The sequence below is a fragment of the Pseudopipra pipra genome, chromosome 7 (assembly GCF_036250125.1).
Source record: "Pseudopipra pipra isolate bDixPip1 chromosome 7, bDixPip1.hap1, whole genome shotgun sequence".
Lineage (NCBI taxonomy): Eukaryota > Metazoa > Chordata > Aves > Passeriformes > Pipridae > Pseudopipra > Pseudopipra pipra.
The window spans coordinates 8705136-8726811 of record NC_087555.1 but is presented as its reverse complement, the minus strand read 5'-3'; the positions used below and the strand labels follow the sequence as shown (position 1 = coordinate 8726811).

The 21676-nt window shown below is 44.0% G+C and overlaps 1 protein-coding gene across 1 annotated transcript in view; it reads left to right on the top strand.

Annotated features, from left to right (window-relative positions):
- The window catches only part of TMEFF2 (transmembrane protein with EGF like and two follistatin like domains 2), a 128162-nt gene extending 108696 nt beyond the window's left edge, over positions 1-19466 (top strand). The window contains exons 8-11 of the mRNA XM_064660480.1: positions 11000-11123; positions 12660-12818; positions 17704-17790; positions 18193-19466. Coding sequence (XP_064516550.1) covers positions 11000-11123; positions 12660-12818; positions 17704-17790; positions 18193-18289 — 467 coding nt within the window. The 3' untranslated portion in view covers positions 18290-19466. The remainder of the gene's footprint in view (positions 1-10999; positions 11124-12659; positions 12819-17703; positions 17791-18192) is intronic.
- The last annotated feature ends 2210 nt before the right edge of the window (positions 19467-21676 follow it).

The window sequence follows — 21676 nt, the reverse complement described above, 5'->3', positions numbered from 1 at the left end:
TTCCTGCAAGCCACTTGCATAGATGCCAACTTCAGGACACTTGGATTGAATGTGTGAATTGGAGACCTTTGGAGTCTACATTGTTGTAGGGATTGGAAGGAAGAAGAAAAAACTCTATTTGACTTACACATTTCCATAGAGGGGTTGGGAATACCAAATTAAGTTTACAGGTGTAATCCCAGAAACACTCCAAGCTCAATCATATTTGGTGCAAGAGTTAACCTGGCAGGAGTTACAAAGCCATAATTTAGGGCACTGTGATGCCCTGTTTTACTAGTCCTCCAGAACAAATTGGCAACAATATTGTTGTTTGTAACTCTTTCCCAATCTAGCATTTTCTTCCATTAGAACATATGCATATTTTATCCCCTTCTGTTTATGAAAGATGTCTTTAGACAGTTCAGTTCCCATATAGCCCTTCTGAGCAATACAACAGCAGCAGCCAAGCACAGCCTGCCCTAGTGTAAGCCATGTTGCAGAGTCTTGCATCCCGTTTCTCCCATTTCATCATCCTAATGGAGAAAAATGATCCATCCTAGGTGGGCAAGACAAATCCTTTTTTTTTTTCTGGGTGGGCCCCAAAGGCTCAGCCCTCCTTGAGCCCCCTGTGAGCACACCCACAGCTGGGAGACAGAGACATTGTCAGTCGCACGACTGTCCCCCGGGGCGGCACCAACAAAACGATCTTGATCCCTCCACACATCAATATTCTTGACACCCGTCTTAAAACTTAGGTCATGCATATCCATCTCCTCTTCAAAAAGTGTCAGAAGGATACAAATATCCCTTCACTACTTTTAGAGCCGTATCAAAAGTATTTATCGGCTTTCTGGCACCTCATCCCATTTGTCATTCTTGATGCTGTCTACCAGTTGGCAGTGGAGGATGAGTTCCTCTAGAAATGCAGTGGCACATGGGTGAAGCTCCATAAGCTACGACCACAGTGACAGTGACTCCTGGGAGTTGTTGTGCCTGTTGTCACAGGTGGGAAGCACCTGGCACAGTCTCCTGACAGGAGACAGAGCCAGGGCTCGAGGGAGCAGCTCATCCTCACTTTGGTGTCTGCTCACCCTTGAGGTACTGGCAATGTGGAGGAGCTGAGGAGCAGGGCCAAGCTATGAGAGAGGAGGACAGCTGATGTCTGGTGACCCCACCATCCACTCTGCTTGCCACCAGCACTCCCACACTGCCTGGTGGTGCCCAAAGACCACTTCCTTCAGCACATACCCTTGGCTGCGCATCCCAGCACAAACATGAACAAGGACTGGACTTAAGCTGTGTATTATACATAATTCATACTGCTCATTCTACGTGGTACAAGAGAGGTGTTGAGAGTCTTGTTTTTCCATGCACACATTGCCAACAGGAAGCTCTTCCAGCTCCTCCATAGCACATACCTCGAGGCCTGGCAATGGGTGGCTCTTCAATGTGCAGGTAACGTGTTCATCGGCCTCGTGCCACAAAATTGGGTTGTTTTCCTAGCACTGTTGGTTTTTAGAAGGCAATGTATTCAGGTTGAAACTTTGCCCACATACCATCTGCTTCAGCCTTATCTTTCTTTGACAAGAAAACTGAATATATAATGTCCACTTGGCTTTCCTGGTGTTACATAAGGTTGTGGTTTTGTGTTAGGTTTGCAGTTTCAGAGCTCCTCAGCAGCTCTTGCAACATGCTCCTGCTCTTATTTTCAAGTGGAAAATCAGTGACAAAAATCAATACCATCTTCATAGCTATAATGAATGTGACCCACAGCCTTTTTTAGGGTGACCACAAGCTTCCATCATATGTCTGAGGCCTATTCGCAAATATTGATTGGTATTGCAGATTATCTGTAGCCATTTCATGTGAAATCTTAAGGTCTTGCAGTTTTGCTCTCTGCACGCAGGTTGGTATCAGAGGTACAGCTATAAATCACAGGACCTGCCCAGAGACACTACTGATAGTCAAGGTTGCCAAATTATGAAAATCAGGTGTTTGGGTGGTTTTTTTAAGCTGCTTAAGGAGGATGGTTCTCAGACAGCTCTGTGTAAGTGAAAGCACTGCTTTGGAGTTGCAGCAGATTCTGTTTACTTGAAGTGGGGAAAAAAGAGTGGAACCTTCATATGCAAATGTATGGCATTTGGAAATGTCATATAGCTGCATCTACATATAAATAAGCCACTCTGGAGTGCTGCACTAGCCAGGCTGCTTTGATAGAGAAATTGCATAGTAGGCACACAAAGCAGAAACAGCAGGATGCCACTCAGTCAAGTTGGGGAGTTTTGTTCCTTAATTACCACTTAACTAAGTTAACTAATATCGCTGTGTTGCTGTGTGTTAGACCGGGAAGGGTTGAATGGTGTGTTGGTGCTGCTTGGGGCTGTGCAATAGGGACAGTGGTCTGACTCCTGTGCCCCAAAAGATAGAGCTGAACACAAAGATATTCCTTTGGCAGTATCCCTCCCAGGCAGCCTCTGCCTACTCTGTAGATCCATGCCTGCTTTCTCTGAAGGAATATCTTCTGCTGCTAGCATCCACGTACTGGTATGTTATTTCAATCCCTGTTTTATATGGTATTAACAGTAAATTGAAACTCTCAGGCATACTTTTTCAGAAGGGAGGACACAGAGAGGAGCCCTGGTCTGGTTGCCCCTGTCCATTTTTGACCCCTTCCAGCACTGGCACTAATGAGTAGCTAGAGGATAGGTGGATGAGAGGGAAAACAAGCTGTGGGCTGAGCTCTTGGGAGGAATTTCTCACAGAGGGGTGACACCCGCTCCGGTAATGCTGCGCAGTGTGTGATGGATCCAGCATTCGCCCCTCTGCCTTCAGGCACACAGCTTAATTGGAGGGAACCTCACAAATCTCTAAACTGACACCAACTCTTTTTCAACACAGAATTACAATAATAATAAGGTTAACTCATCCTCTAAGGGCTCTGTCATGAGCTGCCTAAGGAGATCATACGCAAGGAGATAAACTATGACTCTGTTTCTTTACACGGCTGGTTTCTGAAGGGAGGGGGGATGCTGCTCCCACAGGGCTGGTGGCATCTCTCTTAGACAGGGGAATCTGAGTGAAGGGAACAGCAGCAGCATGCCAGAAACAAAGACTAGCTGAGTTAGCACAAAGAGGGATTTAATCTATTCTAAGAATGGGGTTAACGCAGAATTATTCAATCCTAACACAAAAGAAGGAAGCACAAACTGTAAAGGCCCCTTTACCCAGGGCTTTGGTAAATCCACAATACAGCTCTGCTGTATTAAATCACAATCCATGGCAATGATTGCAGGCCTCAAGACCGGCCCCCGCAGTGGCTGAGTTAAAGAGCTCTGCCTGTGTACTTTATCCACAAGAGTACTGAGAGATGGCTTGGGGACAGCTGACACAGAGACGACACACAGAGCTGGAGACCTTCCAGTCTCCTGGACTGGGAAGCAGGCAAGTGCCATTCACAGGCGGCAGTGAGCCGCTCCATGAGGCTGCTGAAGGAAGAGCTCAGTGCGTCATCCTTCTCTTGATGTCCTCAAATTAAGTGTGGAGAGCAGCATCAAACAGCAGCGACCACTGCTTTTACTGGCAGCCTAGGTCGGGTGGCAGAGAAGTAGAGGAGGTCAGACAAGCTGAGGCAACAGCCTGCCTTACCTCCCTGAATGAAACAATCACCCCAGGGAGAAGCTGAGTCTAATGTGAGCACCTGAACACTGAGAAAATGCTGGATTGGAGCAACGTATTGGCCCATGTGAGGTTCTGGTTTTTTTCTTTCAGTTTAGCTGGGTGTTCCAGACATGTGAGCAGAGTTGCTACCCTGTACTTTTATCACGGTGCTATTTTGGTGGTTGTGTTGCATCTTGTATTGCAGTAGCTACTTGGTAGCACCCCCTCGTGTGTGCAGGAGCCTCAACCTGTACAAGTAAGGCATCTGTGAATACAAGTGGACAACAGGCACTAAAAAAGCAAATGAGGGTTAAAAAAAGGTTCTGTTTCGTTTTGAGCAGACAAATGGTCTTGTTATGTGCAGGAAAATGATTAACGAGTCACTTGATTTCAATCAGTCTTCTCAAAAAAGGAAGATGTATTCACAGATGTTGTAAATAAAAGCGTTTCTTGATTTCAAAAATTCAGTGACAGCTTCAACATATATAGCATAGCCCACAGATAGATGCTGACAAACTGAAAGTATTCTGTTCTCCATTTGAACATCTGGGGATTATTAGTGTCTTAATTCATTGGTTTCTATTATTAATTATGGCAGCAGGCTGAATAATTACGATACATTGCTGCAAAGACAGAGCACAATATTTTTTTTCGAAGTGCACTAGGACATCTTGCCATCATCTCAAACATAAAAAGCCCTAGATTATTTTTAAAAAAGGAAAGTGGATGTTATCTTATTCCAGGGAACTCATTTGCATAGGGACATTTAAAATTAATAAATTACTGTGTTCAGCAAGCCTATTTTGTGCCTGAGAAAAGAAGTGAATGTAATTTAATTCAACAAGTTCCATTTCTTTTTTTCCTCTTGGTGAAGCAGCTAATATGGGAAGGGTATTTTTTTGTGCAGTTTATGTGGAAAGACTAGCTTCAAGTTTGTACTTGGAGTGGCTGCAGGATGAATTTAGGCTCGGGCTGCAGCATAGTGGTGCCAGACAATTTCAGCTGACATTTGGTGTCTCACTTTCCACTTGCTCTCAGGGAGAGTGGGCTGGTGAGCTCCCTCTTAAGCGGCAGCAAGCACTTCCTTCAGAATTTTCACTCAACGCCCACCCAAACAGTGATTTTCAGGCGAGTTGCTTGCACACATTTTCTTCACTGTAGAGAGATGCTCTATATTTGTAAAAGCAAGGTTTTAAAAGAAGGGAACATTAAGATAATTAATAGGCCGGCTCTGAGCAGCTGTTAACGGTGTGGTGTGGCTGTGCTGGTGCACAGCAGGGTGGCTGCTGGCAGATTTGTCAAAGACAGGGTGCCTGGAGCTGTTGAGCAAAGACTGAGGAGAAATCTCTTTTCTCTCAGAGAAAGACCAGAGCTGGATCTGAGCTGGGATTTATCATGGTGGTTCTTCATTACAAGTGACTAGGAAGCCTCCTTAAGGACTTTATCCCTAAGTTGCTGTGGGACCTCAATTCCTGTTGGATGCTGTTAGAGAGGAGGGGAACTACCAGCAAACCTGCTAAAGCAATTCTGCACTTTCAGAGGGAGCAGCACCATTACACCCTCCTCCTGACTCTGCAGAGGGACCCTTGAACCATTCCTGCAGACATTCCTGAGCTGAGGAAGCTGCTTTTTACGCCAAAAGAGCAGCAGTTCTGACTCTGTGTGAAGACTGCAGATGAGTAACATGAACTGTCCCTAGACTCATTCACAAGATTCAGATCCCCACCCCTAGTCAATCACTGAAGCTCTTCCACAAAACTCAGGGCATCCCTTACCTTTGCTCCACAGGTTGGTACTCTCTGGACCTTTATTTTGATTTCAAATATGAATTGCACAGCAAGTCTCTATCATGCAGAGCAGAAGGGCTTTGTTTGTTAAGTAAGGTCCCAATGCTATGCTCTGTGGCCTACCTTGGGAGAGCTGACAAGGAGGTAAAGGGGGGGGGGGGGGGAATATGCTTCCAAAAGGGGTTGAGAAGGTTAAAGACACAGATTTGACTCAAGAATCCCTTTCCCCCTTCATAAGTCCTCTGATAATGTGATGTGGAAGGAGTCATTACTTCAATATCAGCAAGAGCTTTCGTCTGCAAATTTGACTGACCTCAGAGGTATTAAAAGATTAAATTATTATGTAAGTCAATTCTCCTTAACCACTTTTGCCAATGAGATAGGTGTCAAAATAGCTTCTGCTGCACATCATTCACTGTCTTATCCCTTATTTGATGAAATATATGTGTATATATGTATTTTGAAGACTTCCCTTGGTCCAGTGATGACTGTACAGTAGATATTAACACTGTACACGAGCCAATATTTTCTCATATGGGCATAGCCTAATAGTTATTATTTCCAAAGCTCCAACATTACCTGCTGTGCATCAGCCAAAATGCTAGTGTAAGAATTTATAGGCTGTGGCCCTCTGCTTTCCTTGCTTGAAATCACCTAGAAAGTCTCACTGATTCAAACATGAAGAATGACAGAGTTATCAGGCCTGCAGAACAAATTGTTAAGTGCCTGGCAGTCAATTTTTGGATATAAGAATCCTATTTTTGCCTAGATTTTTATTTTAATTTCTCCAAAGTGGATTCTAGGAACTTATGTCTGGAAAGAATTTTCTGGGCACTCTAGACAGTACTTCATGTAATCCTCATCAAGGACACTAATGGATTTATTCGTTTGTCACTGGCACTGCTCCACATGTTGGGTTGTGTAACAGAAGATCCACACTCAGATGGGAGCTGGGGAACTGGTGAAGGCTTCCCAGAGAAGAGTTTGGCTGCCTTGTTTTCATCATTTGCAGGCAGACTGTTTCAGATTTTGAATTTCAGCTTTCACTGGAATATTTACCTGAGAATCCTAATGGTGTATGTTCAGCTTCCAAAGGCTGAAGGAAAGTCATATAGCTAAACCAGAAATTCAAATAAAAATAATACAAAATATATTTGAAATAATTCTTCCACTCCTTCTTAGTGGAAGGCAGAAACAGCCACAGATATTAAGGAATTTAGACAAGATAGTTTTAAATAATTTATTTAACACTTCAGAAGATGATCCATCAGGAAAAGCAAGATCACTGAGTGGGTGGTCAGTCACACCCCATAACTTTTTAGGATCCAGTTTACCCCAGCAAAACAGCTCATCATCTCAGCATCTGCCTGCCATCCATGGAGAGGTTGGAGAGCAAGCGTTCAACTGGGAGGCTCTTCCAGTAAGCAAGATGATGATAAGCTGTTTCAGGCTACACAAAGTAGCATCTGGCCTCAAAGCATTTAAAAATAATCTGTTTTGACTAATGTGTCTTATATGATAGGCTATCATGTCATGTGCTGGCACTAACAAAAGATGTGAACAATATGAAATGTCAGGTTAGGCTGAAGATGCAAAAAATGTTGCAGAAATGCAAAAGGTGCTGGCTTCATCAACACTGGTGTTTTCATTCTGAAAAGTGCTTCAAGAAAAAGATTTATGAATACAATTGATCTGGAGGGTGAGAGTGTATTTCTTTTTTGAAATAAAAATGAGAAACATTTTGAGAAACATGACAGGAATTTCTTTTGTCCAGAGATAGGAGAGACTGACCCAGTCAGCCCAATTTTTATCTTAAGTCTTTACAACTAGCTTCTACCCTGAGTCCTATCCATCACAAAAAAGGTACAAATCTGTCCTTTTGGTGCAAATAAAACCTTGCCACATTGTTGCCAATAACAATGCAGCAAGTCTAATCTTTGAAGAGGAGCTCTGAATTTAACATTACTGAAACCTAACTAACTTTGAATTTGGTCTGTGTGATTCCTTTATGCATACTGATCTGCTGTGCTTGGAAAAAAGTGGGTAACTTTGTATTTAGGCTTTGCTCTCTGTAGGTGTAAGGTTGGTGTGGTAGAGGGGCTCCTTAGTTTAATGGCCAGTCTTCGCGAGCGAAGATTTTGGGAAAGGTCATTAACCCTTCCAGCCTGCGCAGTGGATTTTTTAGGTGAGACACAGCGTGCGCTGAACTGAGCCCACCCTTTAGTCCTGAGGTTCATCTGCCGGGGCCGAGCAAAGCTTGGACAGCGGCAGTGAGGTCCTCAGGATGTAGGTTTGTTTTAGAGTGACCTTCTCTTAGGTGGATTGCCTACCAAGGCTGACGAGCTCCACCTGCCCAGGGGGCCGGGAATCGAACCCGGGTCGCAGTGGCTCCTTAGTTTAGTGACACTGTAAACTGATTAGTGCAAATTGCATCCAGTACTGAATTTATAAATAATCCAGAATTACAATAAGGGTGGAAATCTTAATTTATTTAATTTAGTGTTAATTTTTTAAGATATGTACAGTTCTTACTTGCTTTATAACTTCGATATGTTTTTTATTTATATCCTCTCTTTTTAGGATTGATTTGTAGTCCTTGTTTCATGGTGATGCATTCATAAGAGTTAGTATCATATCAGCAGCTGTATTACTGAAGAGTGCTCAGATCCTTCAGAAATGAGAGTAGTCGGTTTTAATATGAAGAGACTTTTAAAACATGTCTTGGTATTCGGGTCTCTATATTGAATCTGAGAAGATGGTTTTTGTAATGAGAAAAATAACCTGTTTTGAGGCAGGGAAGTATTTTGTGTGTGTTCAAAATGTACTGGAAGAGGGGAACAACTTAGTCTGAACTAAATAATGCTTTTATTGTGATCTGTATTTCAAATAACCAAAATGGCAGATCAAACTAAATATGAATTTTCTCCCCCCTTGCCTTTATGTTAGATTCCTAACTCTTTGAGAGGAGTCATCAGTCAAAAGGAGAAACTACAAAAAATGTGTCTCTAAGTTTTGTGATCTCTTCCAAGCCAGGTGGCAAGTGTTCCTGCATGAAGTGTTTATCCTATAAATGCTAGCAAACCTTTGACCATCTCATTTTTGATTCACTAAAGCATTTTCCTTCATAATATTGTGCTTAGAGGTATAATTACAAGTTCAGCAGGATCTTAGATTTACTTTAAAAGTGTGCTAGAGATCTTTTTTAAAGAGAACACAGTTTCTACCCACATGATTGCCAGAAGAGGAAAAGCTCATTCCTCTTTTTACCAGTCCTACTGCCTACACACAGTGAGAGCATCTGCAAGTCCTGGTCCCCCTTTCAAGTCCTAGCAGATTAGTCTGCCCTGAAAGTAACAATTTCCCTCCATGTTGAAGTATGCCTTTTAAAAAAAAATTAAACCAAATGGTTTCATACCATTTTAAAACACTGCTGGCTCATCTGAGAGAGGAGGGATTCTTGCATTGTGTGGTGGTGGTGCACACACATCACAGAGATACCTCAGTAACTGAGAAGGAAGGATCAGAGATACACACACACACACACACACACACACACGTGACCATCTTCTGTTCTTCAGAAAGGAAGCAAACTTCCTCTTGGTAATGGAATATATGAAGGAAATGGCATTATATTTTCCACAACCGAAAAAAAATGTGTATTAATAAGGATCCCACATTTCTTGCTGCAGTTTTCTGGGCAGGAATAGATTTGAATGTGGGCCATAGCAGAGGTCCAGCACACCCAGAAACCACCAGGCATGGTGTGTAGGTGATCATGGGTATGGAATCCCACAAGTCCCAAGCACATTGGCATCTACATGTGTGCAATGGGCAAGTCCAATGACACAGATCACACACATTTTTCCTGTCTAGGAGGATTTCCAGGAGGAAAAAGGAACATGCATGAAGTCCTGCTGGGATGGTAACTGTGTATATATTTCACATGCTGATAGCCAGTGTCTCACCTGGAGGGCGATCGGTAGCCAAAAATATTTAGCACCAGACCAAGTGGACCTCCTCTTCCCACCTTTCTCCAGTAGCAGAAATTCCTGGGCAAGCTCTCAAAAGAGGTTGTACCATGGCTATAACAACATGCCTCCTGTCAGCCCATCCTGCCTGTGCCGTCCCAGAGACAGTTGTCAGCCCCAAGCCCAGGAATCCTCACTGTCTGTGATGCTCCTGCACTGTCTGGTCATTAACAACCTCATACAGGTATCCCAAAGTAAGCAGGGAACCTGGAGAGGCAGATGGGTTTGCGTTCAACATACGTGCATTTGAAAAGATGCAATGATGGTCCATAGTGCAGAGGTCCTGAAAATCCTAATGATGAAAGAGAAGCTAATGCTGTCTACAGGCATGTAAAGGTTGCCCGTCATCCTCGTTTGCCAGGAGCTGGTCCTTGCCTGTTTTCACATAAGGACAATATAACCAACTTTATTAGTGCAAATGGTTAGAGACTCTTACAACTCTCCTTGGACAGCTGCAACAGAAAAGAAATTCATTACGAAAATCTGAATCTTGGATCTGCTGCAGACACTTTTCCCAGAGGTGGGATAATACCTAAGCATGCCTGCTGCCGGCACGCCTGGCTCAGAGGCAGAACACAAATTGCAATTGTTTCATAACACTTGGGGACTTTCTTTGGAAGATATAACTGCTTCAACTTATTTGTGTGCAATCTACATTTCCTTAGACATTTATTGTGAGATTTCTTTCTTCTGTTTTTAATTAATCATGAGTAGATGATACTACCACAGAAAAAGGATTTTTATCATTTGAGATATCATAAGTATTGGTTAAATTTGGAAGAATTTGCCGAAATTACTCAGATTAATTAATACCTCGATGGCCTAAAAAAATCATGTGAGTTTATGGCAAGTAACACTCCGTGTTTCAGCCTGTGAAGCCTATGTTGAGCACACATCTGTTTCAAAACTAAATGAAGCCTCCATTTTCCTGGCTACGGGGAGGGATTTTCCAGGATTTGTAGTGTCGGTGACTATTTAAGTGCTGCAGAAGTAGGCTCAGAATGTCAAACTAGTTTAAGGGTACTGGGTGATGAGGGATGTGGAGGAGGCCAGTGAACTCTGGGGCACCGCTGTGCAGACTGATGATAAAGTTCAGCTCTGGACTCCCACTCTACTTCAGCCATAAAATTATCTTTCTGCATATGTTCTACTGAATGACCAAATATACTGTAATGGTATATGACATGCAAATGTCCAGAGTCTCTCTCCTAAGCTTGCCTGGGTTTAAGGAGACACTCCATAAAGGACAACAGAAATGATCAGGTATTTTTCATGTGCTATTCTGTCATCAGTTTTGGAGTAGTCAGATTATTTTTTCTCTTGTCTCATTTGCTGTAACTTGACAGGAATTAGAAAAGAACAAGAGAAACCCTTGCAAAGCTTTGCATTAGCCAACTTGTTTGAAGGTGCAAACCCCTTGCTCTTGCTTCCCATGAACAGCATCTTTCACATATTGTTCTTCTGATTTTCCTTTCTTTAATAGTTCTTCCCACCATTTCACCTTATCCTACATTGTCAGGTTAATGTTCCCTTCACCTGTGTTCACAGAGAATGCAAATAAACTGGAAGAAAGTGCAAGAGGGATCTACATCCCTTGTCCAGAGCATTACAATGGCTTCTGCATGCATGGCAAGTGTGAGCACTCCACGAACATGCTGGAACCGTCTTGCAGGTAATCCTTCTACCAAGGAGGGAAAGCTACACACATGGAAATATTGATTCACAGAAACACTTAATGTATGGAAAATACTGGCAACCATGGCCCTTTGTGCTACAAAATCCACTAGACTTAAATTATTCAACCAAGACCCTATTGTATGTGGCAAAAGTATATTGAGTTATGCACAATGTTAATTGACTGTGAAACCATCCAGTAGCCTTCAGTTATATTTAGATATGTTTTTAAAAGCCCTTCACAAAGCACTCGGGCCATTGCTAGGTGGCCTCCTCAGCCTGAAGGAGGAGAGGAGTGCCACCAGGGATATGTCCCTGCTGTGGCAGGAGTGATGCTCATGAGGCAGCTGTCTGGGGCAAAGGTGGCTGCTTCATGTGGGAGGTGATTTTGGAGGAGTTTAGGGCAGGGAGGAGGAGTACAGTGAAAACACGTGCTTCTGCAGTGAATGCCTCCCTGGAGAGGTGCAGATACTACTTCTGAAGTCCAACCAGTGTCCTGGTGGCATGAAAAGCACTGTTTTGCATGGAGCACCATTTTCCTGAGACACTGGACTGGGAGAGCAGAGATACAGACCAGACTTTCTCCCCAGGGCAGATTTTCAAGCCAGCTTCTCCCAGCTCTCACAAACAGCCAGGGCACATTTCACTCTTTGCAGCTGCTGCATTTTAGGTGCTCCATTCAGCTGGAAAATGTCCTTTCCTCAAGGTGCTGGGAGCTGTGGGAATGCAGGAGAGGAAAAGAGTGGAAGCTCAAGGCTTAACCCATCAGGGTTAGCGCTCCACTGAGAGATCTGAGAGGAGCCCAAGCCATCTGTCTCAGTCCCTTACCATTGCTGCTGCCATTGACCTGGATTTTTGCATCTTCTTGCTTGGTCTTTTTAGGGGAAACAGGGCAAGAGCTAAAATTAGAAAAACACTGTTTGCCCCCAAAATCACAGAGCAGAGTGGAGATGTCAGGCTGCAGGATGGGAACTGGTGAGCAGCGCAGCAGGCGGCATCGGGGTGGATGGTTGCAGCATCAACAGAGGGGTTTTTTTATAGCAACCAGACGAAATGTAAATGATGTATCCACTTTCAGGAACATCTAATCACATTTCATATGGAGCTTGGATGATTGCTTATCACCTCCTTAGGGGTAATCTGCATAAGGAGCCACAACTAGATGGCTTTTCACCCTCCCCCACCTCCCCAAAGAAAGGGAGAAATCTGAAATATGTTGTGCAAGGAACTAAATGGGTTCTCATTACAATGTGCAAGTAGTTCCACTTGATGCCAGTTATGACTTAGTCCCCTGGGCACCTCCTGGCACTCTGTGGTGTTGTTCACTCTTGTAGACCTTTGTGACACTGAGGACCTGAAGTCTTCCCTATGAGAGGCTGAGCAGGCACTAGACTCTCTCTGTGGGAGTCCATCCTGCAAAAAAGCACATAAGCTTATGCTTAGGCCACTGATTTATTTTTTTTTTCAGGTATAATTTTTCCAGCATTCTTTGAAAGCAGCAGGTATAACTAGAAAAAAATAATTTTTTTTTCAGATGTGATGCCGGCTATACTGGACAACACTGTGAAAAAAAGGACTACAGCGTTTTATATGTGGTTCCAGGTCCAGTACGATTTCAGTATGTCTTAATAGCAGCTGTGATTGGAACCATCCAGATTGCTATCATCTGTGTTGTAGTCCTCTGTATTACAAGGTCAGTATCTCTGGTACTTAGCAATAGAAAAAGAAAATACTTTTGTTTTTCCTACTGTGTGTGCTGATTATACAGATTTCTGCAGTGACACTACTGATAACAAATGCTATTTAATTCACCAACAAACAGGAGATATCATCTGGTCCAGCCAGCCAGTGCTGCTTCATTATTATGACTGAATTTTTACTTCCATCTTAATCAGACTTAGGTAGCAACGGTGCCTACAGCAAGTGAAGTTCCCTATTTTGTATTCAGATAGTTGGACAAATATTGTTCATATAAATAAGGGGAATATAAATGCAGCAGCTGGATCAACACTTAATAAAACTAATCATATCTCCATCTGGTTTCCTTAAGGGCCCATTCCCTTAGTCCTAATCAGGCAAAGCATACAAACTTTTAAGCCTGTTTGCAACCCCGTTGATTAAATGATTTCATTAGCCTCGTGTGCATGTTCAAAGGCACCGCACATGTTTTAGGGTCTTCACTAGGTGGTGGCACACCAAGCCATATGTGATGTACTTGTCTGGGTTTTTTTAAGTGCAGAGGAAAGGGTTGTGTGAATGGAAATGACCAGAATGAGAAGGGGAAAGGCAATCCTTCCCCTCCTGCATGTGTGCTGCTCCCCCACTGAACTGTGTTACTCTCTGGGAGGGCTTGGGCTAAGTTCTGAATGTCAGACATTCTACAGGCTTCTCTCATGAGATTAAATTAATTCAGCTAGCAACACTGATAAAACACTTTTTTACAACTAATTTTCTTTTTAAATTACAAAAAAAAAAAAATAAATTAAAAAGTCAGGTATCATACCTCTGTATAAAATAAAATTTCTAATATATTTCAGTCTTTATGTTGCACTACCTGGCTGGAAGACAAGTGTAGCATTTGTTCCTTGAAAAGCAAAATTCATAAATCCTTTTCTGGCCTAAGGGCATAAAACAAAACCTCTTTTGGCCAAGCTGAATCCATCAACTAAATGGCAACTGCCGAATGAGGTAGTAGATTATGGTGGTATTCACAGAGGTAATTCAAACAACCAAAAATATCATGTGTTGTGAGAGAAAGAAGGTGGTGTAGTAACTGATAATGGAACAAATGCTGTGTATAGTTTTGTCAAGCGATTCTGGTTTTGTCACCTTGACGCAGTGAGGCAGAGCACTTTATACTGAGGAATTCAGACAGCGAGCTCTGAGTGATCTGGTACTGTAATGCAAATTACCCATCACACTGTTTTCATACAGAGACAGTACCTTTTCCCACACACTTTGTAACTGAGTGAATTTATGATCTTTTGACTTTTTTCTGTAATGCATGTAATTACCGCAGAGCATCCTCCATCCCAGCATAATGATTTGAGATACATTTGCAAAAATGTACTCTTAAGTGGCCTAAGAGAAATCCACATGACAAGAGACTGTTGTGGCAGCATATGCATAAGTAATTGAGTTTTTGAAGTAGTCTGCTTTGGAGAACCTGACTGTACTGGTTTGAACTCCACACCCTGAATTCTTGAACGTGCTGAAACCACCCTGCCAGGTTCCTGGGAGAAAGAAGGGAAACTTTACTCAGAGGCCACTGTGGCCAAATTCTTTGCAGCTCCTTTCAGTGCAGCTTCACATGAATTTGGTGTACTGGGTCCATTTGAGCCACACAAAACTACCCTTGTAAGCTTCTAGCTGTCACTACTGTTGTTGCTCTTAAAATCTTGCCTGTACAGTGGTGCCGATCTACAGCATGTCCTCCACTGCTTGAAGGCTCTGAGCAAGTGCTGGGCACTTTTAGGGCCATTGTTGCACAGACACTTTAATCTGAATAAATGGGCTGTGCTGCTGACAGGGATGGTTTTCCTTTGCCCATTCCTCCACCTCCTGGGCACAACAAACCTGGTCAGGGGATGGACTCAGCTGAAAACACAACCAGCAGAACTGATGATTTGTTTTTAAGTGGCTCAATTCCTGGAAGAGATTGGCCACTGGTCTGCTCATTACTAGTGCCAGCAATAGGAATAAGCATCTGAGGTGGAGAAGTAGGGAACCAGAGGCCAAGACATGAAAGAGTGAGGCAGTCCCTCTGCCCAAGGACTTTTAGCTTAGAGGTAAGGCAAAGAAAGAAGCAATGATTAAAGTGAAGGAGAATGGTAAATAGTATAGGTCTGGCCTAGTATCATAATGATTCTCAGCAGTTTTCTTTACAGCTTTGCATTTTTAGTGCTTCCCTAATGTTTAGTCACAGCAGCTTATTTATGTGAAGAAATAACTTGATTAAAAATTAATGCATAACATGTTTTACCTGCTATGAATCACATTGTGAGTAACTCAAGCTTGTGAGCAAGCTTCAGTAGAGGGAGAGCAGGCAGCCCATGCTCCAGCACCCGGTTTACATTGATGTAACTGCTTTGTTCATAAATGAATGCATCCCCCACACAGAGCTCTACAGAGGACTTTTGATTAAAGAGTTAAGGACCAAAGAAAACCTGTCACTCAGTTTTAGCAGACGATTTAAGGTCTAAAAAGCTGGTTAAATGCAAACACCTGTCTTGGGAAACCCAGCTGCGCTTCAGACACAACCTACCTGTTGTCTTGGTGTTGGTGCTTGGCCCTGGGGCCTTCCCAAGCTCCCATCAATTGGTAATGTACTGTATTACACAATTAAAACATGGGCATTTTTGGTTAAAAGATGCTTTTTCATCATCTTAATTGGAGTAGTCTACATTTGAATTGATTTCTCTCAACCTTGAACTGAGTGACTGTGTAGATATTGTCAGTGTCAGTTTTGAGAAAGTGCCCATGAGAAGCTCATCTCCTTCCTTCCAGCTGGAGCAGTTGGTATCCACCATTCTCTGTGAATGCATGGCTGCATCCCCTGGGATTGCTGACCATCCTGATCATTCCCCAGCCACCTGGTTCCTCCATGTTTCTTACAAAACCAGTCTGGTTTTGTAAGAACAAGACTTTACGCACTCTGGCTTCCCGCCCGTGGTTCCCCAACCTTGCTCTCACGGCTGAGCACTGGGGAAAAGCAGGGCTGTGCCTTCTGCTGTAAATCCTGATCCTCTGGGCTTGGGAGGAGGCCCGGTGTGGGGAGTCACGCATGGCCGCAGCAGCGGGAGCGAGCGGTGCTGCCTCTCAGCGTGGCGAGGTGTCAGTGCACGGCGAGGTCCTGCTGTGCATCTCCCGCTGAACGGGCAGGAGAGGCCGCCCGGGGACAGTCGGGCTGGGAGGCTGTCAGCGTGCACATGACACACGGCTCAGTGAATCAGCCCTGTGTTTGCCAACAGCAGCTCCCTGACTCAGTCGGAAAGTTTGATCGCCTTTTTAAGGAACTCGCAGGGAATAATGAGTTTGCTGTGAAATCGCAGACCAGCTAAAGTCTGCCTTAGTTCCATAATGAAAGCTCTGCCGTGACCTCTGAGAGCACAGGGGATGCTGGCAGATTTTTCCTGGAGTAATGATAGCAGCCTACTTCACTGCTTCCCAGAAAGGAACGGTGCAAAATATAGCACACAGCCATACAGCTTCTCATGAGGAGGTGGTCCTGGTGGCTTGAAAGTGAGGCAAGTCAGGACAGTCTGACCCATATTTTGCTAGACACTTATATAATTGTATTTCAGTATTTTTAAATACTTCGTAAGTTCTTACGCTCTTGTTTAGCCTTTTAGCTGGCATCAAAAAACTATAGCGTCAGTCCCATTCAACAGGAGGGGAAAAATGACCTTTTTTGTTTTAAGGGGTTGGTAAAAATGTATGTTACTCTATTCTGCTGTTAGTTATCTGACACAGAGCTGAGGGAAAGTGCTTTGAGCTCCCCCTGTGCTGAGAGGGGTGGGCTGTCGCTGGTGCATAACCCATAGGGTTTCACAGTGTGCTCCTGGAAGCCCTCCTGTAACAGAAAAACCAATCAGTTCAATACAAAGGGAACGTTTAGAAAAACATGTGTCAGTATGGTCTGGAGTATTGCAGGGCCTCTTGTCATGCCACTCCAAGAGAGTGTTTCAGTCTCTCTTGTGTAGCTGCCCACAGTTTCTGCCATACTTCCCTTGGCTTTCAGCTCCTTAGAACTTCCTTTGGCCTCCACCTGGGTTTAAACTTTTCTGTGCCGTCTGCCTGAGGATGCCTTTCCATGGAGGGAACCAGAAATATGCCATTAGCTTTCCATTTGGGGGAAAAACTGCACTGGGCAGCATCCCACAGCTGTCACTGCTGCAGGTGGAAAGGTTGAAACGTGCCCAGCACCAGAGGTCCTGAGGCACAAGAGGTTTGCTTCTGCAGCTGTCCAAAGGAATATCAGATTTTGGGCTTTCCAGTGCAGTTGCTTTCTGCACTAAGCCAAGCAGCCGTGTCAGGAGCGTGGCACAGGGTAGGCACCTGTAAGTAAAGTAGCTGCTCGCTCATGAGCAGCTCATGGAGCATTTCCATGGAGACTAAGAGGGACTGGAGACACTTAGCTCCTTGGAAAGGCAGCCACCACAGCCACTTTGTAAACACTTCACAGACCTGGGACGCCAAGCAGGTGAGTGAGCGTGAGACCATCCCAGATCTTCCACCTGCGCCTCACTTGAAAATAAACCCATTATTTAAGGTTTATTTAAGGATGAGTGATGCGGTGCAGTTGGGGCTGTCGTGATGCAGCAGAGTGGTCACTGCTCAGGAATCTTAGCATTTGCCTTGCCATAATTTTGTTCACAATATGCTTTTTGGGGGTTGTGGTGGCTTTTTTTTGTGGTGCCATTGCCATTAGCCAGCCCTGATTTTCATTTCACTGAGGAGGAAGTGTGCTGAGGGACAGAGGATGCCTCTCTTGCCCTCACGTCCCTTCTGCTGCCCGTGCCACCTCCTGAGCAGATGTGTTGTTAAGAGCTGTGTATTCTCACAACTCTCTTTTCCAGGAAATGTCCCAGGAGCAACAGAATCCACAGACAGAAGCAAAACACAGGGCACTACAGTTCAGACAACACAACAAGAGCATCGACAAGGTTAATTTAAAGAGCGCATGTTTCCACAATGGCAAAACTAACTGCAGAGAGCTTGGACTACAAAATACAGTATTATAGACAAAAGATTAAGACAAGATCTACACATGTTGCCTTGCATTTGTGGTAATCTACACCAATGAGAACATGTACTACAGCTATATTTGATTATGTATGGATATATTTGAAATAGTATACATTGTCTTGATGTTTTTCTGTAATGTAAATAAACTATTTATATCACACAATATAGTTTTTTCTTTTTCATGTATTTGTTATATATAATAAATACTCAGTGATGAGAAAAAAATTGCCTTTCTTAAATTTGCTGTATCTCATAGCTGTGTATAGTCTTGGGATATTGTATATGGACACTAACAAATCTCTTTTTCTTTCTTTTTCCAGTTCTAGTGGCAATTTTGAGTCTACTGAACTCAGTAGTAGGGTTTTGAGTTGGTCCAAGATCAGCGACAATTATGGATGTGGGAAAGGTGAAGAATAATTTAACCTACATTGAGGAGGGATAAAATATTTCAGATCCGGAGTCAACTACATTTCATCAGCCTTCTTCTCCCATACCATCTATCTTTACTCTCCCATAGCTTAGGAAGTCTTTGGCTTCTAAATTAAATCCTAACCGAAGGGGAAATGGAAATTCTCGGCAACCGCGATGAGAGTGTCGGGGGTAATGCTTCGATTTGGGAGGGAATTAGGTGTCTGTCAAGGTGAACCCTACAAGAACACTTTGCAGAATCTCCAACTCTGGTCACTGGAGTGAGTGAAAATTGCTTCTCACTCTTGATTGAAAATTATTAGGTTAAAAAAGTTAATAACATAATAACAGCTGAAATGCCAGTCCCATTTGTACCTCGTGAACATGCTGATATAATTTATTTTTTCAAAGAGAAGGTGAAAACCACTCAGAAAATACCTTATGAATAACTTTATAGGTGACCCTACTCCATTAAATGTAATGAACCCAAATGTTGGCTATACCTCAGGAAAATAAGGGCATGTATTTTGTCACATCCACATGATGGACAAAATGCAAAGTTATTTCCGTGATAGCTGAAACTCTCCAAAAACACGTTCTTTCGAGAAGGTAATTCTGCTCTACTTTGTGCTATGAATTTTGAAGACAGGAGAGTGAGACTGAAGGGCAGAGTGTGGTAACGTCACTCCTGCTGGATAACATCCACTCCACTAATTGACTGCCGGAGCAGTAGTCACACTAAATAGCACAACTGAACTAAAAAGCCCTTGTAACCGTAGTCAGTGTGCTGCTCCTTTCCAAAGATACTTTGCCAACGCAGAATGTACCCAAGATAAGGGTTAGGAGTATTTCTCACTGTCATCATCATGTAAGAAATTGCATTTGGGTCAGAATCAAATCTGGGGTTACCTGGGATGATGTCTCATGAGTGTGTTTCCATTTCCTGCTTCAGCATCAGTCTGGTCACTCACAACAGTCACCACCAACCCACCGGTGACAGCCCACCCAATCTGGCCTCCAGACATGGGTGCAGCGGTACTTCCACTCTAACATGACTTTTGGTCTTCCCCTCCCTCCCCTAGCCTGCTTTAAAGTGAATCCATTGCATGATGTTCACACGGTCTCAGTTTTTGTCTTGTTCTGGGTTTCTTGGCTTTTTAAAGGTAATAAAAGGCGATTGGCAAGAGATGCTTCCAGGCACCTGGTCTGTGCTGATTGATGGGAGTGGGAGTGTGGTGCTTGCACAGGCAGTGGGGCAGATGATGGCACAGGGCAGCTCTCTGGCTTTGGGCTGCCAGCCCTGCAGGGACCTTCTGCTCCCCAGAGCCGTGGGCTGGGCTGAGGCAGAGGGAGAGGGAGCTGTACAGCCGCCCTCTGCTCCTCAGCCTTCACCCCAGCTCTCTGATCTTTGAGTCTTGTTTTCAGATTGGAAGAGTGATGATGTGGGGCAGAAGCAGAGAGGCAGCAAGCAGGCATGATCCTGGCCCACTGGACCACAGGGATATTTCCATGCTCAAACCCACTCTAAAATAACTCCTCTCTGTCCCAGTCCTTGCTGGTTTTGTGTCCACACTCAAGCTCAGCAGGGGTGGTCTGACATGGAGGGCAGCCCACTGTGCTGCACAGGTTTGGTGGCACAAGATCCTTCTAGGGAGACTTTGCAATCTGTGGTAATTCATACATATAACACCCCTCTTCAGATCCCTCCGTTGGCTACACCTGACGCAGTGATGGCTGCGAGCGTCTCTGAGACTTCAGCATCAGGTTGAGGATTGGGTTGGAGGAGGCAAATGTAGCTCTACCCTGCAGACACCCTCCCATGCTTTGTGCTTTCTGAGCGAAGCGTTGGAGTCTAACAAGCGTCAAAACCGCAGTTTCCGAGCCGATTCCAAATGTCAGTCCCCCCACTGGGACTATCAAGTCTGGACTGTTTATTTCGGTCGCTTACATTAGATACAAAAATCAAATGTTAACACATACACACCACCATGTAGCTATAGCAATAAACCTAATTAAAAAAGGCAAGGTTTGGCCTGGCCAAAAATAGCACAGCTTCACTTAGGAGTGAAAACAGGAGTCTGACCCACTGCCTCTAAACTTCCCAACGTTGTGTGCCTTGCTTTTACTGAGCAATGGCACATTTAATCCCCTAACAGCCTGTGTTTGCCAGGTGTCATTAGCTGCTTTCCCAGCTGCAATGTCTGTCACAAAGCCTTGCACCTTCACAATAAGGCCAGTGTTTAAGTACCTACTGCAGACTGGAGAGCAGAGAAGAGAAAGGGATTTTGGTTTTAACACACGGAGGGCAGGTCCCACCTCTTTGGGCCTTTCAAAGTTAAACTTCAGCATGCTGGCATGGGCACACAGACTGAAAATAACAGTGTCTTGGGGTTGTATGTACAGGAATGAAGATTTCTAACAAAAACATTTGCAGAAATTGTACCAAATGTAGCAGCAAATTTAGACATGTGGATCTGGGGTTGCTATTTCCTTTTCTGAAGTCTGGAAAGTGTGTCTGTTTGTTAGAGCCATATGCTGGCCAGAACTTGAGATGGGGCAATCTCTGTGCAGTTTAACTTCACAAAATGTAGGGGGTCTGGGCTGGGCACATAATGGCCTGGCCAGGTGAAGCCATGGCCAGGGGGTTGTGCCGAGTGCTGGAGCAGAGCCCAGCTCCTCTGCCCAGAGTCACATGGAGAGGTGCTGATGTGTTGCTGTTTGTCTGCTTCTCCATGCAAGCTTACACTAAGAGGAGCAAAGTCCCTCAGATGCCCATGGAGATGAACTCAGTCTTTATCTGGAGGAGGCAGTAATTCATATTTTTTTGCTGTTTCATAGGCTTTTTTTGTCATGGCACTTTGACAACTGTAAATAATCTCAACTACCAGCACACACTGACTTTGCAAACCACACTAGATGTACAAAACCACTGACAAGATCAGTAATACCACACCTGGTGCAATTGCTTAGGGGCAATACACACCACCAGTGTCCCACAGCCTGCAGTCACTTGCTGGCCCAGCTGTTGTTTACCACAGGCCACACCACTTGGTAAAAAGAGGTAAAAATAGGACTGTTAGCACACTCCTTCCTTAAGGCTGTTTCTTTCAGCCTGTAACATTTCTGGAGCAAGAAGCCATGTCCTTATTTTGACCATGATGCATTTCACACAACAACATCCTGACCTCCGTCCTCAAAATAAAGCCAAGTATGCTATTAGCATGCACTGAGTGCTGGTGAGCAGAGTTGACCCACCCTCCCCAGCCTGGGGTGGTCAGATGATGTTCAACCCTTTTCTGCCTTTGGATACTGTGCTGGATCCCAGCCCATAAGGAAGTTGCCTGTAGTTACCACACAGACTGATTGCAGTGAGGGGGTGACCCTCTCCTTCTCCCA